We start from the raw sequence: 16,294 nt of genomic DNA, 5'->3' as shown, positions 1-16,294 counted from the left end.
GCAACTGGGACCCAAAAAGAAAAGATCCATTAGTTGAAAGCAACAGATGCCCTTTTAATCAAAAAGGCAATGTTTGTGGTAAGCAGATCGGTAACAGAATCTGCTCTCTCTTCCTAATCCTATTGCAAGCTAAATAAGAAAGTACTCCTCTATGAAATGGAAGTTACACTAATTTAAATTTGCTCTAGACAGATAACAAAAACCACATAGACAAAGATGAGGGGACTTTGAAGCTGACAAAGCATATACGCCCAGGGAACGTTAAGCAGAAGTTTTGCCTTAAGAGCAGCATCATAACACTTTTCTTTTTGTTGCTTAGAATTAGTAGTACAGAGTAGTCAGATCGCGAAGAGTCTCGGGGTATGATAGGCAAGAGTAACCAGCATTGTATCTTGTTCTGCAGTGCATTTTCCTCGTCAATTAAAGGATGTTTAAAAAAAAAACATTTTTTGGTCTGTAGATCAGATTGCATCGGTCCCAACTGGGGCTTACTTGTGGATGGGTGGCCACGATTCTGTGGTTGAGGGGGGCTGGGAATGGGCTGACAACTCCCCCTTTCGCTACATCAATTGGTACGCAGGTAAGACGCTGAGCAGACCAAAGTTCTTCACACTGCCATACTGCATTGTGATCAAGACCATGGTATAGCAGAGTGCTCGTTAATTGTCTGAGTAGTTACATCAGGTTCCAAATGAAAGGCAGAATTATTGTGCCAGTGAATTCTAGCCTCTGTGGAATCAAAGACAAAGTTTAACACAAACTTTTAAGATCTAGGAATATTATGCAGCTCCAAGTTACATGCTCCCTTTAAAATTATTTTCTGTTCTCACAATACCTTTTAACAAAGACTTCTATCCTACCATTTAGTAGAATGGTAATACCTTCAATGCTCTTAATGTGTAGTATTCTGTACAATTCCAGAATAATAGCTAAACTTAATGTTTAAGAAAATGCATTCATAAATTCTAAATGAATGTAAGGTTTATTGATCGTATTGTGGGTGCTCAGGTAATCCAGATGACTACTACGGAGAGGACTGTCTTGACATTCGAATAAGAGATGGGTACTGGAATGATGACAACTGCCAGCATTTGAGGGGATATATTTGTAAACGGCGAGGTGAGGTTACTTTTTTCCTTTTGGTGTTTTTGTTCAGTGTTGCTGTTTTTTTTTCCATCATGAGCTGAAACTTTCAAAGGGAGGCAACTTAGACTTGTGTCACTCGCAACACACCCAGAGACCGCATGTGTAAATGGGGAACATCAACAAGACAGCAGGCTTGAGACAAAAACCAGTCCCCATACCACTCCCTTGGACACTTTCTGGAAAAAAAGTGATAATGTGACATTTTATAAGAAACTTGAAAATATTGACTCTTAAATCAGTAACACTAATGAACTATTCGCTTGGTTAATAAATGTTCAGGAATATTGAGCAGCACATCAGTATTATGAGTGTACTGTAAGTCTTGTACTGTCTGAAACTGTTTGGGACTTCGGATCCTATGATAATCCTACCCCCCTTCATTTAGTAAACACACAAAAAAATGAGTATTGTATTGTAACACTGTGATTTCTGTACACTAATTTAATATCATTCCTTCTTGATTTTTCAGGGAATATGCCTCCTGAAGAACACCCACATGAAGGTACTGTATGAGTTTCAATGGCTAACTTTGTCTTTCAGAAGATACTTTTCTGGTTGATTTTGTGGTGGAAGCAGTGGGATTTTAGCATACTATAACGGCTAAGCAAAAATACAGTACTAAAATTCAATACCGGAAGAATCTGAGGGCTTTTTGTAGGTTTTCATATAGGTAATGTTGTATGAGATGTATTGACTATAAAAAAACTATCTCTAACTCTTCCAGGATACACAACTGTCCACATCTGTGAGGGCACCATTGCCGGAATCACATGTCCACACGACAGTGTTATCAGTGTCCAGGCTGCTATGTTTGGAAGGAAAAGTGATAAGATCTGTCCCTTGGGTTCAGGAGCATCAAGTATGGAATAAGAAAAAAAGATACCCTCCATTTCTGCTATGTATATAATGATTAAAGTGCTTTGTTTTCACCTACCAGTATAAGCGAAAGAAATGTGCAGCTCATCTGACACTTTGTCCTGTATATTTCTATGCATTTCAAGTGAAAGTGCTTGGTGTTACATAACAAAGGATGCAAAAATGAAGGGTTAGGGTTAGACGGGGTGGTACAGAAATATTATTTTAAGTGCAATATTATTTTAGGGAACACCAAAATGTTCTAAAAAAAACAAAAAAGGCTCAGCAATACTTTTGCAAATAAAGCACTGCAACTGACTAGATGTAAAGCCCCAGAGTTCCAAACATCCACTCTTTGTCAGAAATACCCTGGTGAGGGTCGTCCCAGCTAGGGCCTATCCCAGTAGCTCAGGGCACAAAGAGGAGCTATGAGCACAGAAGTGATGTTCTAACTGGATGGGCCACCAGTAACTCCAAAGTCAATAACTACTATGTCCCACAAGAGCAAGTAACATTCACACGTGCATCTTCTGTTTTTCATTGCTCAAAATGCAGATCTTTAATGATTACCCAAACAGTGACCACCCGTGAGAATGGGGAACAAGCTTGAGACAAAATCTATGACTTCATACCACTCCATACTGCACGGAGGGGCATGGATTACAGGTCTAGCTTTCCTTGCATTAAATAAGTGCACTGTTTTTGCACAGACACACCCTGACTTCAGATATTTTCTTCAAACTGGCCATGTCAAAAAGACAAGAGGACAACCATAAAAACATAACACAGCTTACCTGAAACCAACTGGAGTGTTCATTTACGGGACTCATGTTTTTGTGAATCTTTTTGGAATATTATATACAGTATCATAACTCCTCAAATTTACCTTCCCTAGAAACGTGCATGGTGGAAGGCACTTTGCCTTTGATCCGGAAATATTGTGACAATCGCAATTTTTGCATTCTGTATGCCTACGCTGAGAATGACCCCTGCCCTGAAGTATCGAAATACCTAGAAGTGGTGTACACCTGTGAGCAAAATGGTGAGTTTCTAACGAAGGGCTAATGTGCTCTTTGTGCAATAAAATGTTGAATATGTGATACAAAATGCAGTAGAATAAACGTGTCTGAATTTGCTTTTGATAAAATGGTGAGTGTACTGTAACGATCAGTTCTTTCCGGACCCTGTGCGGACGACACAGTCCGACGGAGTGGGGAAACACTAGGGAAATGTCATGCAGGAAAACGGGGCTGAAGACAAGGGGGCGTGTCCAAGGTGCGCTGGTGCACGGGGGAGGTGTGGCCGAGGCGAACAATCCGAGAGTAATCCTTAGGGAAAATCCAAAACGCAAGGGTAAGTCCAAAACCAGGAGATCCATCAGAAGAAGGATTAAAAACCACGAAGGCCGGGTCGGAACCGGCAGACGGGGAACGGGAACGGAGGTTAAAACCTTAACGGGACCAGGCGCTTCCAGGTCCCGGACTCGCACGATACGGAAATCAGAGCAGAGCCCGGATGAGCGTCAGCGCCTGGCTTTTAAGGTGGGCAAGGAATGGGAAACAGGTGCAGAGAATGAAGTCTTTAGTGAAAGGGCTGGAGCACCCTTAAGGAGGGGGGACTATAGTCGTGACATGTACCCTATTCTGAAAACTAATTCCAGTGTTGAAAAGGGTGTCATAAAAAAGATTTGCCTGTCCTGCACAGATCTCCTTAATTGTGGGACCTTAGCTAATTGGTAGCTTTAACTAAAAAGCACAATTTTACCTGGAATAAATCAGCAATTGCTCTTGCTTTGGTAAATAAGGGGACTCTAAAAATCACGTGCTTTCTAAATTGTGTTCAGATTTCAATTCAGGACGTTTCCACTCTGTACCTCAGATTTGTGTTCTCAGACTTACTGGTATTGGTATTTTGTGCACACATGCTCTATGTTATTACGCAAGCGTTGCTTTCTCCAGTGTGCGTGAGAGGACTGGGGATGGAAGATGGCACAATCCCCAGCACGTGGCTCTCGGCCTCCTCGTCCTCCAGTAATCACAGCCCAGACAGTGCCCGCCTGAACGGAAACTCCTGCTGGATGCCCTCCAGTCCCGGTATGATTGATGTCTCACGCTCCCCATGCTGGTGGATGTACTGTTTGGTTTCGCTGGTTTTTTCCTCCTTACAAAGTTTGTTGAGGGGATACATCCCCTTGAGAGGCATCATCACAGTTTCGAGAAGGTCCTGTGTTTATGACTTTGTCATTTGTTGCATCTGCATGTTCCATGACTTCAGAACACGTTTTTTAGACACTACATCTATGAGAGAGAGAGAGAGAGAGAGAGAGAGAGAGAGAGAGAGAGAGAGAGAGAGAGAGAGAGAGAGAGAGAGAGAGAGAGAGAGAGATCTTACACTACACGACACAGAAATCAAGTTCCTGCTCTACGCAGATGACCTGGTCCTGCTGTCGCCCACAGAACAGGGGCTGCAGCAGAACCTGGCACTGCTGGAGCAGTACTGTCAGACCTGGGCACTGACAGTCAATCTGGACAAGACCAGAGTTATGGTTTTCCAGAAGAAAGCCAGACCTCAGGGAAACAGGTGCAATTCACACTGAACAACAACACATTAGAGCACACATCCAGCTACACATATCTCGGTCTCACCATCAGCTCTTCCGGGAGTTTTGACCTGGCAGTGAAGGCACTGAGGGAGAAGGCACTCAGGGCTTTCTACGCAATAAGAAGGAGGCTCTTCAACATCAACCCACCAACAAGAATCTGGCTCCAAATATTTGAAAGTGTAATCCAACCCATTGCCCTATACGGCAGTGAAGTTTGGGGTCCCCTCACAGACCAGGATTACACCCAATGGGACAAACACCCCACAGAAACTCTGCACATGGAGATCTGTAGAATCATCCTCCGTGTGCAGAGAAAAACTCCTAACAACGGGTGCAGGGCCGAATTAGGCCAGTACCCACTATTGATAAACATACAGAAAAGAATATTAAAGTATTGGCTACACCTAAAAAACAGTGACCAAAATTCCTACCACCACAAAGCCCTGCTGAGCCAAGAGCTGAGCCCAAAACAGAGCCCCCTGAGCCAGCTGGTCCTGAGGCTCACCAACCTGAGCCACACCAACACTAACCAGCCTCAGGACAGCACTGCTAGAGCACCACAACCCAGACTCAACCACATCACAGCACAGATCAAACAGCAATATCTCACACACTGGGACACACACACACAAACACAACATAAACTGGAATGCTACAGAACCTTAAACAGACAATACACACTAGCTGAATATTTTACCAAAATAAAAAATAACAAACAGAAACAGACCCTGACGAAGTACAGGCTCAGTGACCACAACCTGGCCATAGAAACTGGGCGACACAGGCAGACCTGGCTGCCCAGAGAGGACAGGCTGTGCTCCCACTGCCAGCAGGGAGAAATAGAGACAGAGGTGCACTTCCTACTGCACTGTGACAGATACTCTGGGATTAGAGAAACATTCTTCCCGAAATTCAGAAATCTAATCCCAGAGTTCCCACACCTGCCAAAACCACAACAGGTCCCAATCCTACTGGGAGAGGGAGGAGGGAACTCAGTTGATCTGGCAGCCCAGTATGTGATCTCCTGTCACAGCCTGAGGAACAGTGAGTCCGTCCCCCAATAATGCTCCAGCCGCCTACAGTATATGTCAATATTATATAATATGTCTTTGTTGTAAATGTCTGTAACATGTCTGTAGATTTTATTTTACTTCTATTTTTTGTTTTGTTCTATGTTAATTTTATTATTTTTATTTGCTTTGGCAACACTGATTGTACCTATCGGTCATGCTAATAAAGCACCTTGAATTGAATTGAATTGAATTGAGAGAGAGAGAGAGAGAGAGAGAGAGAGAGAGAGAGAGAGAGAGAGAGAGAGAGAGAACTGGACAGAGACATTAGATCATCCCTTGGACTAAGGGAGAAATAAAACACAGTAATGGGTCTTTTCTCTTCCTAAACTGGAGGACACGTCCAATCACGATCTGAGCAGTATGAATAGTGCTCTGTGCTGTACATTAAAATGATTACGGTAATTAAAATCACAATCTTAGGACCAGTTCAGCCCACTTCCTTTTGTGGAGGAACGAAACGTTTGAAGCAGTTTGTTTGTTCCTCTATAGACAGGAACACTGGATTGTAGGCCATGCAGGAGCTCTGTGATGTTTAATTCTTAACTTGCCCCCCACACTGTAGCTAATTCATGGATCCAGGTTGATCTTGGAGAGACTAAGAAGGTGACAGGCATCGTAATTCAAGGCTGCCCAGATGCTGATCACTGGGTCACATCATTCAAGGTGCAAAGCAGCATGGATGGCAGGACCTGGCGAGACTATGTGAATGATGGAGAGGTAATCAGAGAAGAATTTCAGCTCTATATTTTCACCCAGCAGGCGTGATGATTCATATAATCCATACATTGCTCTTGTGGTGGGTGTGCGCAGGGGTTTCCTGGAAGTGTTGACGGCACTACAAAGGAGACACAGCTCTTTGGCATGCCTCTCTCCGTTCAGTACATCCGGGTCCTGCCGCTGTCCAGCAACACACTGCCTGGACTTCGCATGGAGCTACTGGGATGCAAATCAAACTGTAAGTTAAAAAGGCTTTGAAGCTCCTTTAAGGAGTACCCAGTAGTACAGTATCTCACTGACGATATAATTAATAATAATATTTCCTCATATTTATTTAGAGCTTTTCTGGAAACTCCACTCAAAGTGCTTTATAGGTAATGGGGACTCCCCTCAACCACCACCACCAATAGATGATGCAATGGCAGCCATAGTGCGCCAGTACACTCAACACACACCAGCTATCAGTGGGGAGGAGAGCAGAGTAATGAAGCCAATTCATAGATGGTGATTATTAGGAGGCTATAATTGGTAAAGGCCAATGGGACATTTTGGTCAGGATGCCGGGGTAACAGCCCTACTCTTTTTGAGAAACGCCCTGGCATTTTTAATGACCACAGAGAGTCAGGACCTCGGTTTTACATCACAACCAAAGGAAGGCTTTTAACGGTATAGCGTCCCCTTCACTAATGCAGTGGAGCATTAACACCCACACAGACCACAGGGTGAGCACCCCCTACTGGTCCGTCTAACACCTCTTCCAGCAGCAGCCTTAGTTCTTCCCAGGAGGTCTCCCATCAAGGTACTGGCCAGGTTCACAGCTGCTGAGATCCAGTGGGCTGCCAGTTGTGAGATATGGCTGCTGCCTCTTTGCGGCTCAGAATGAAATCCCCACCTAGAGTACATTTCTGTGCTATCTGCTCTCCTTTCCAACCTGAACTAGATTGTTCTGTACCTGTGGACCTGCTGCAGTTTCTCCATTCTGCTGTATATCCTTGGACTAAATCAGAAGAGTCCTGAGGAACGCTGGGTCAGACCAAAGCCCCAGCATCCCAGTTATAGGCCATAGGCCTCCAATGTTTTGTAGCTCCCAGTATCGAGGAACATGTGCTCACACAGAAATCAGATACGTATGACTCCCCCATGTCTAAAGGAGACAGCGCTTCCTCAGGAGTGATGCTGCAGTATAGTAAATCTAAGCAAAAATGTCAGTGAATACTGATTGTATGAAAACGAAATATTTTCTCCCCAGATACCGTGACCTGTGGATCAGTCCCTGCATATAGCTTCATCAGCGATAGAAAACTGTAAGTCAGCCTTGAACAAGAATAATCAGTGTTGCTCTCAAATCTTTGATCGTGTGACTCTTAATAAAATTTCCTCAGCTTGCTTCCCACATATGACATCCATGACATGGTTTTGAATTTTGGATTATTGAGTTATGTTGCATATGCATGAACCTAAACAAACATATGCAGTGCATAGTACACACACTGTACTGGTCTCCATGTACAGACAGCCTCTAAGGCAGAGCAATATTGTTGTTTTTCACTGCAATCCCTAAACTCACAAACACCTTTTCACCCCCTCTTGCGCAGTTTGATCGAGATACGTGTGAGAAAGTAGTATGATTACCATATGACCAGGAAGGGATTTTAAAACTGAAAGATGTTGATATGTAAATTCAGTGTTGTACCAGTGCAGAGATGGTGTTCAATGCCCATGCACTGTCTGGAATCAGCTGTTCACTATGAAAGCTAAACTGAATGATACTGGTTAGCAAATTAGTTTCATTCTTCAGATGTTCATGCGATCCAGTAATTTTGTTCGGAATGTTGAAATCCCATCCTATGAGCACGTGAAGGCACACGGTCATCCTCCTAAGTCAACTTCACTTCCCCCACTTCACTAAGAGAGCTATAATACAAATTGAGAAACATGTTGGTTTATCTTGTTCTTTATTCTTCTAATGTTTATAAATAGTTCAAAAAAGTATTTATTGTATTTCCTGGGTTAAATGACCTTTTCTTAAAAATATTTGTCTGTCTCAGGGTCCACTGTCCTGCTGGTTGTGCATCAGAGCCTTACAATGTCTTTGGTTCTGGAGTATACAGAGGTGTAAGTGGATATGTGGACATGAAACCTGCTATCTATCACCCTACAGTAATCTCCTAATCTCCTTTATAATATGAATGATGATTTTGGTGATTTTAAGCCTACCTAAAACAATCATCCAGCCAAGAATACCGATTTAATTTACTGTGATCATATCATTTGCAATAACAAATCTCTTGGAAATACTGTTTATATAAAGTAAGCCACTGTTTCTCACGATTGCTTATAAAAATAGTTTTTTTTGCCAGTTTGGTTTGTAAAGGAAGTATATAGTGTCAATATCAGATATTTCTAAGAGTTTGCTCAATTCAAGCTTATTATCCACTGGGGGAAATTGTTTTTACGACGCAGTCCAATTTTAGAATACAACAAGGAAGACAAACATTACCATCAGATAAGGAAGTACAATTGTTTTACAGGAGATTAGAGAGTTACTTTATATTGTTTGAGATATTACAGGAGGGATGAAAGATTTCCTGTGCCAATGAATTTCATTCCTTTGTCTCCCAGATTGGACTAGTGTAAATTCACACACTCCATAATGCTCTGCTCTTCTTTACAACCCTCGGTTTGTAAAGGATATTTAAGTTTATTTGATTTAGCCAAAATATGATGCTGCTTTTTCACTATTTTTTACCCATCCTAATACAATTAACGTACGTAACGTAATATGTTGAGGCACTCTCAATGCATGACTTATAGAAAAATGTGAAAATAGTTCCACCTACCTTGAAATAACTGAGCTTCATAAGAACAAAATACCTCTGTTGGCCTTTTTTATAAGTGGTATCACAACATTTGTCCAATCTTAGGTCTGTGTCTATGACCAATCCCAAGGACACATAATCATTGAAAGTTTCTGCACTTTGACTGTTAATTACAGTAGATCTGTGGGGTGTTGCATTTTTCCTAAAATCAATGACCAGTTCCTTTGCTTTGACGACATTTAACTTCAAAGAGAACCCACACCGCCATCACATTGGATAGTTTGTATCACAAAATTTTAAAACAGAGATTCTACAGTATGTTTAAAATGCAAGATGGCATTTTACAATCAAATTGTTTTTTTTTATGGGTTTCTGAAACCACCCATTCATTTACTAATTAAATCATAAAAAACATTTCAGTCCATAGTTTTCTTCATTAAAAGTTGTTCTTTTCTTGCCTTGACACTGCGTAGTTCAACTTTTAATCCGTAGCTTGCATTGCGATTCCATTGCTGCACAGATACCGCTCTGATTTACTGTTCTTGACTGCATGTCTGGAATGAAGCAGTTTTTAATAGTTGTGGTAAGAGCTACAGCCTGTAAGTGCATGCTGACCCAGGTTTCCCATCTGCAGGACTCCAACATCTGTGCAGCCGCGATACATGCGGGTGTGATCCTCAATGAGCACGGGGGAGACTGCACAATGCTGAGACAGCCAGGACTTTCTCTGTATCCCGGGAGCAGCAGGAATGGGATCACGACCAAACAGTACGTTCGGCCTTATGAACCTTCACCTTAACCCTGCCTCCCACAGGGAACAGATTTCATAACGGTCACTGAGTTTGGAAACCTCCATCACTGGACTGGGACTTTTTCTATCGCAGTGACGATTTGGTAATTTTTTTGAATCCTTTATTTGAAAAAAAAGGCAGGTCAGCAGAGAACAGTTGCGTGGTCTTTACAACACAAACCTCGGCCAATGGAGCACCGCTTTGTGCAGAAAAAAGCAAGACAGCAGTGAAAGTACAAAAAGCACAATCAGTAAAATATAACGGGACACCACCCGTCGTCGCAGGCAGCGCAGCAGGGGCACGTGGGACATCGTACCTGGGACATCGCATGTTTGTAGGGAGTGACCCAGGCAGACACAAGGGGTCGCTGTGACTCGGAGAGCCCCGAGCCTACCGATCAGTGGTTCTCAACCTTTTTGGCCGAGGAACTCCCTGGAGGGTGGGCCCTGTCCTCAGGTATCCCCTAAGGTTATCATAGGCATAGAACGCTAAGAAAGGGTTTTTTTTTTTGCATGTATGTATGTGCTGTATCATAGTGGAATAATAAATAAATCTGCATATATCATTTATAATCTAAATGATTTCAAAATTAACTGATAAATAGTTTCCTAAAAACTACGCACATGAAAATCTGCCATTTTGGAGGTGACGCCCGAGGTACCCCCCTGGTACATCTCGAGGTACCCCAGGGGTACGCCTATCCGCCAGTTGAGAACCACTGGATTAATTTCACACACCATAACCTTTGCTGGGCCAGCCACTTGGGAGGTCTACTGTCTTTCTGTGGATATAATTTTATTGTTAAAAGTTTTTGAAAATGAGAGCTTTAACCAACAGATAAACAGATTTTTTTTAAAGCAATAGAAACTCCGTCTGTTCTGAACTTTGGTATTTCATGGGTTTTTTTTCAGTAAAAATGTTATCATTCGTGAGTCCTAGTTTATTAAAAAGAAACGATGGTTCGCCTGTGTTACCCTTTGTGATCTGTAAGAGACTGCTATCTTTTCCTACTTTTTTCTTCACAGGTATAATGGCAACTTCCCCTACTCCTACAGTTTTGCTGATGGTGGTATGTGATATTGCTTAACAAGACATTCAAATCAAGCAGCAGACTGTGTTCAATGCAATACATTTAATTGATGTGGATAACTAGTAAGATGCATGACCAAGCATTAATAAACATCTTGTAACATAATGAATAGCTGGAGAAGTGAATGTCAAAAGAATCCCTTGTTCAGCTAGTTTGGATTGCATCTTTTTAAAGGAACTAGTGAAGGAATTTGTGACAGGTGGGCTTTGAAAATGAAAGATGTTTGTTCAGTGCGACACATAATTCCCCTGGTAATTCTAATCCAAACTGTATGACAATCTTTGTGCTTTAGAACATAAGGATGGGCTCAGATAATCCTATTACAAACAAAAAAAATAACATTGAAAAATATTTTCCAGTGACTGCCGTCAGCAGCATAAATATTTCCATTGTCTTTTAATTTTTAGTCTAATGTCTCATCTAGGAGGAGACCATGGAAACAGTAAATGTCTCCTAATAATCTGTGATGGGGTCAGAATAAAGCATTAGATTCTGTGCAGGAAAAGTGCTCTTTTACAGGAGCTAGGATAAATTGTCTTGATTATTTCATTGTAGACAATACAACCAAGACTGCATTTGAGTAAAACAGATGGGACTAAACTCATTTTAATTTTGTGTTTTGTGCATGTTATGGAGAAAAAGGTTCAGAATATATATATATACAGTATATAACAATACATAAACAATAGCTAATAATACATTTAGCCATCAGCTGTATCACCCTGCAACTCTCAAATGGCACCCCATTGAAGCTCAGCAGGTGTGAGCCCGGTCAGTACCTGGATGGGAGACCTCCTGGGAAAAACTAAGGCTGCTGCTGGAAGAGGTGTTAGTGGGGCCAGTAGGGGGTGCTCAATTTCCCTCTGGCCTTTACCAATCATGCACTTTGGCTGCTGTAACATCAGGCAGGTGGAGCTGCACATCAGTAGTGGTGGTGGAGGGGAGTCCCCATTACCTGTAAAGCACTTTGATTGCACTGTCCAGGAAAGCACTATATAAGTCTAAGGATATTATTGTTATTATTTTAGAAAACAGGAGATACAGTGGAAAAAATGCCAGAGTTCCAGAGTAATGTAAATTTAACAGGGCCCATGAATGAACCAGTTACAGAAGTGACATCGCCCTGATCTTTTAGTGTAATGCTTGCTTGAGATTGCTGCTAATTCTGTGATATTATAACTTTTCAGAAATGAGATGCGCTGGGCCAGATTGGCATGAATTTGGAGATTTCTGCTACAAACCGTTCGTTAACGAACTGACCTGGCAGAACGCCCACGATAGGTGTAGGGCAATTGGAGCCGATCTGGTATCAATCATGTCCCTAACAGAGCAGAGCTGGCTGGAGAGTTACCTCTATTTGGGTAAGTCGAAACGTACAGTATGCGTGTCTTTTTAACTGCAGTAGGTCAAATATTAAGAATGTAATTGGGAAAGGGATAGAGTGATTTCACAAGGCTTTTCTGAGTTTCGTCCTTCTCTTAGATGGGGTAAAATTTAAAGTTCCGTGGAACTGAATGGACGTCTGTAACACAGATACTGTATCTGCTTCATAATGCGCTGCCTGGCATGGCTGAGAAATCAAGGGTAATGGAACACAGGAAGGGGAACTGCAGTTCCCTCTCATCCCACTAGGAGGCATCATGTATATTCAGTATACTAGTCTAGAGGCCTGCACAGGCAAGAAATTGAAGGCCGAATCCAGGCCCGTACCCGAAACCTTGAGACCTGTCCCGCCCCGACCGAGCCCGAATGGTACTGCCAAATTTGAAACCCGAACCCGAGATCGGTCACTCTCTTTTCCTCTCAGAGCGAGTAGACACACACCTGCACACACGGATGACGGATTCTCACAGACGCGGTTTTACAATGCTTTGCTCGGCAGCTATGCGCTTGAGGTGATAGAAAATGCCGTGCTTCTGAGAAAAACTGGTATTTTATGTGTTTTCGTTTTATTTCATCCATTGCGAACAGTTAGCTACTGTAAGAAGGCTCTGTTACACACATACGGGAGAGAGATGAGTTACGAATTTCTTCTAATAAAAATACATTTAAAACATAAAATAATAATAATTTATTCGATACTTTGTCGAGCTCCGTCGGGCTTGGGTCGGGTAGCAGACCTCTAGTTTACTCTATATACAGGACACAGATGCTATACTGTAGCTCCTCTGTAGTCAGTAGAGTTTATATTGAAGCCGGAGTATTACTTTTGACATAACCAAAAATAGTGTGTTTATCAATTGAGGACATTTTTTTTTTATTTAGCCACCGGTGATGTGTGGATTGGCTTGAATGACCGCAAGATAAATAACTTCTTCACCTGGTCCGACGATCACCCAGTGAAGTTCACCTACTGGGCGGTTGGGGAGCCCAGCAGCGAAAATGTGAACTCTGAGCACTGTGTGAAGATGCTGCGTCAGGTACGGCGACTTCCTTCGCGGCTGAATATTACTTTCCCTGGAAATGGCCGCTTTCCCTGGAAATGAAGAGTTTTTTCCCCTCAATTTATTTTAACTAACATGACAGAAAATATATAATTACAGAAAGTAGTAATACAGAAATAGTACAGTATTTTATCTTTGCTGTAATATTACAGTAATACAGAAAGTATTAAAGTAGTATGACAGAAAAGATAAAATACCTGCATCAGGTACGGTGATGGTTACCACGGTCTCCATGGATGGTGACCCCTAAATACAGAATACTTTTAGCTTTTGAAGCCAACTACACCACCTAGCAATGATAAGGGTGTGAAGACCCTCTTTTCTCCTCCAATAGGTTCTTTTTATCTCCCAGAATGTCCAGTTGTCACCCACAGATCAGGCAAGACAGCCATTGAACACAATTGCCTCTTTTTAGTCTCTGGGGAATTACAACATTCGGCACTGTCTACTTGAAAACATACAACGCATAATGTACAGTATCCACAAGGGACACGCACTCACAGATCAGCACAAGAACCCGTTACTAAAAACCCAGAGTCCCAAAGCCAAGTCCAGCATCACTGTTCTCCTGAAACCAGCCCCATCCGGCTTGCTTCCTCCCACCACGACGAAGAAAGAGAAGAAACTGTCTAGTGCTTCGATCATCTCGGACATCTCTGTCCCAGACAATGTGCTCCTCACCTACCTTGTTTCCTCAAGTCCCATGCGGGGTAGGAGGGAGGAAGATGTGGCTGGAGCCTTCCTGTGCTGCTCTCTGTCGAGTCCCCTCCTGGTGTCCGAGGCCTCTCCTCTGCCCTCTCATCCGTGATGCACCCTGGTCTGTCTCCAACCTGCTCCCCCCCTCTCTTTTGACTGAGGCTAATAAAGACCCGTTCCTGGCCAGGGCTCAGGAAGAGATCAGGGGAGAAAATGTCCTTTTCATGTGCTGGGTGCAGGCAGAGCCAGCGGCCCGGAGCGAAGGAACGGACTGCCTGCATGCAGATGGCCAGGTGTAACAGTCTGTGTCCTTTGCTGCTCTGCCGTCCATCCCTGTCCGGTCTGAGGCCCAGTTGGACACGTCTGGCAGTCCCACGTGTTGCTTCCGAACTGTGTGGAGATTAATGAGTGTCTGTGCAAGGAGGGCACCAGCCCTTCAGGGGCTGTATAGGGCCCCACACCTAGTTTTCCACTGTGACATAACCTTTTCTAACAGAACACCTCATTTGTAGGGGAAACTGCAACATAAATGTCAAGTGCGCAAATGAAGATGAACATTGTCACAGCGCAGATAACATTAAAGAAACTCGAACATCACACACCATTTTTATTAATGGCATAATGAGCTCCCAGATTATTACAGGAATTTAATGTTATCTTCAGCAAGTGAATTATTACCGACCAATACATGTAAAAAAATTGAGAGAAGACGGTTAGTTTCAGTGCTTTCGTTGCCCCTCATTCATTTAAACTAAGAGCCCGTGTCTCTGATCTCTCTCCTAATGGAGGATTTCCCGTCTCCAGCCACACTGTAGTGAAGGGTGTGGGACTGCACACTTGCAGCACTATCGCACCATGAGCCCAATCTTATCTATCTGCCCCTTAAATGAGCAAGCCAAACAATTCTGATTGTTGCACCCCTATTAAAGAAAAAATAATTGATATGATTTAATATGTATAATTTAATGCATAACATTGCAGGGATGCAGGGTGACAATACTGTCCTTGTCATTTCTTTTAGAGTGGGAGGTGGGCTGATGTGTCCTGCTCCGAATTCAATACCTACATTTGTAAGAAAGCCAAAGATCATTACCCAGCTCCTTCCATTCCCCCAGCTGTATATGGCTGCCAAGAGGTAACATCTGAAAGCCACTGGCTACACATGAAACTGCACCCCTATGTGGATAAACATTAAATGTTAAGTCCATCAGAAGCTGCTGTACATACTGTAGAATATACTGTATATATATTAAGTATATAATGTTATAAGCATGAACAACGCAAAGCCTCCCATACTGTTTTCAACAATAACTTTATTTCTAGAGTTTAGGTCATTACAAAAGTTACTAAAAGTCTCTAAAAAGAGGACAAACCAGATCTGGAATTCAATGATCTTTAATTGACATCGTCAAACGTTTGATCACATCAGCTCAAGGTAAACTATGTGTGAGCACCCAGTACAGAGTGCAGCTAAACCACCACATTTCCCAAACAAATTCAACTGACTTATCGTCAGATGGTCTTCAGCAGTCAAATCATTTGTTTCTCTCTACGTGCCCATGAAGCTAAATGTTTTTTGAATAAAAATAATCAGATCAGCTTTAATTGTTAGAAAGGAACAAAATGGCTTCAGTTACAGTAGTAGACTGGCAGAGCTGTGTTTCTGCATGAAGAAGGATGAAAGATATTGTAGAGAAACGAACTATGTAAACAGTCTATAGCTGTTGCACAGCAGTATGTATATATTCCATCTAAGATTTAAAAGCTCAGGTGTAAAAGGCTTTTGGACCACAGGGTCCCTTCTCAGTGTGAATGATCTGAAGAGAGTTTGTGATGTCATTCTCCCTGCAGGGATGGGATGCCTATGGCTACTCTTGCTACTGGTATGAAGAAGTCCCTAGGAGATGGTCAGAGGCTAAGAACTTCTGCCACGGCAAAAACAGTAATCTGCTTCACATCATGGACATGTACGAATGGTGAAGGGGAGACTTTCTCCGGCTTAAAATCAGTTGACATGGCAGAAATATGCAACCTTGGTCAGACTCCTAATTGGCCAGCGGG

General features: G+C 42.5%; 1 protein-coding gene across 1 annotated transcript in view; it reads left to right on the top strand.

The window, feature by feature from the left end:
- Nucleotides 1–16,294, top strand: part of LOC148673678 (secretory phospholipase A2 receptor) — a 53,158-nt gene that overhangs the window by 15,733 nt on the left and 21,131 nt on the right. Inside the window, exons 16-31 of the mRNA XM_088630429.1 lie at nt 461–580; nt 1,009–1,119; nt 1,616–1,648; nt 1,871–2,005; nt 2,897–3,043; nt 3,960–4,094; nt 6,239–6,393; nt 6,487–6,631; nt 7,643–7,697; nt 8,442–8,508; nt 9,847–9,980; nt 11,029–11,072; nt 12,281–12,454; nt 13,359–13,513; nt 15,255–15,368; nt 16,085–16,200. Of these exons, the coding sequence (XP_088486555.1) occupies nt 461–580; nt 1,009–1,119; nt 1,616–1,648; nt 1,871–2,005; nt 2,897–3,043; nt 3,960–4,094; nt 6,239–6,393; nt 6,487–6,631; nt 7,643–7,697; nt 8,442–8,508; nt 9,847–9,980; nt 11,029–11,072; nt 12,281–12,454; nt 13,359–13,513; nt 15,255–15,368; nt 16,085–16,200 (1,840 nt within the window). The remainder of the gene's footprint in view (nt 1–460; nt 581–1,008; nt 1,120–1,615; nt 1,649–1,870; nt 2,006–2,896; nt 3,044–3,959; nt 4,095–6,238; nt 6,394–6,486; nt 6,632–7,642; nt 7,698–8,441; nt 8,509–9,846; nt 9,981–11,028; nt 11,073–12,280; nt 12,455–13,358; nt 13,514–15,254; nt 15,369–16,084; nt 16,201–16,294) is intronic.

Source organism: Lepisosteus platostomus, chromosome 4, assembly GCF_059453375.1.
Source record: "Lepisosteus platostomus isolate fLepPlt1 chromosome 4, fLepPlt1.hap1, whole genome shotgun sequence".
Classification (NCBI taxonomy): Eukaryota; Metazoa; Chordata; class Actinopteri; order Semionotiformes; family Lepisosteidae; genus Lepisosteus; species Lepisosteus platostomus.
This window is presented reverse-complemented; position numbering and strand designations above follow the sequence as displayed.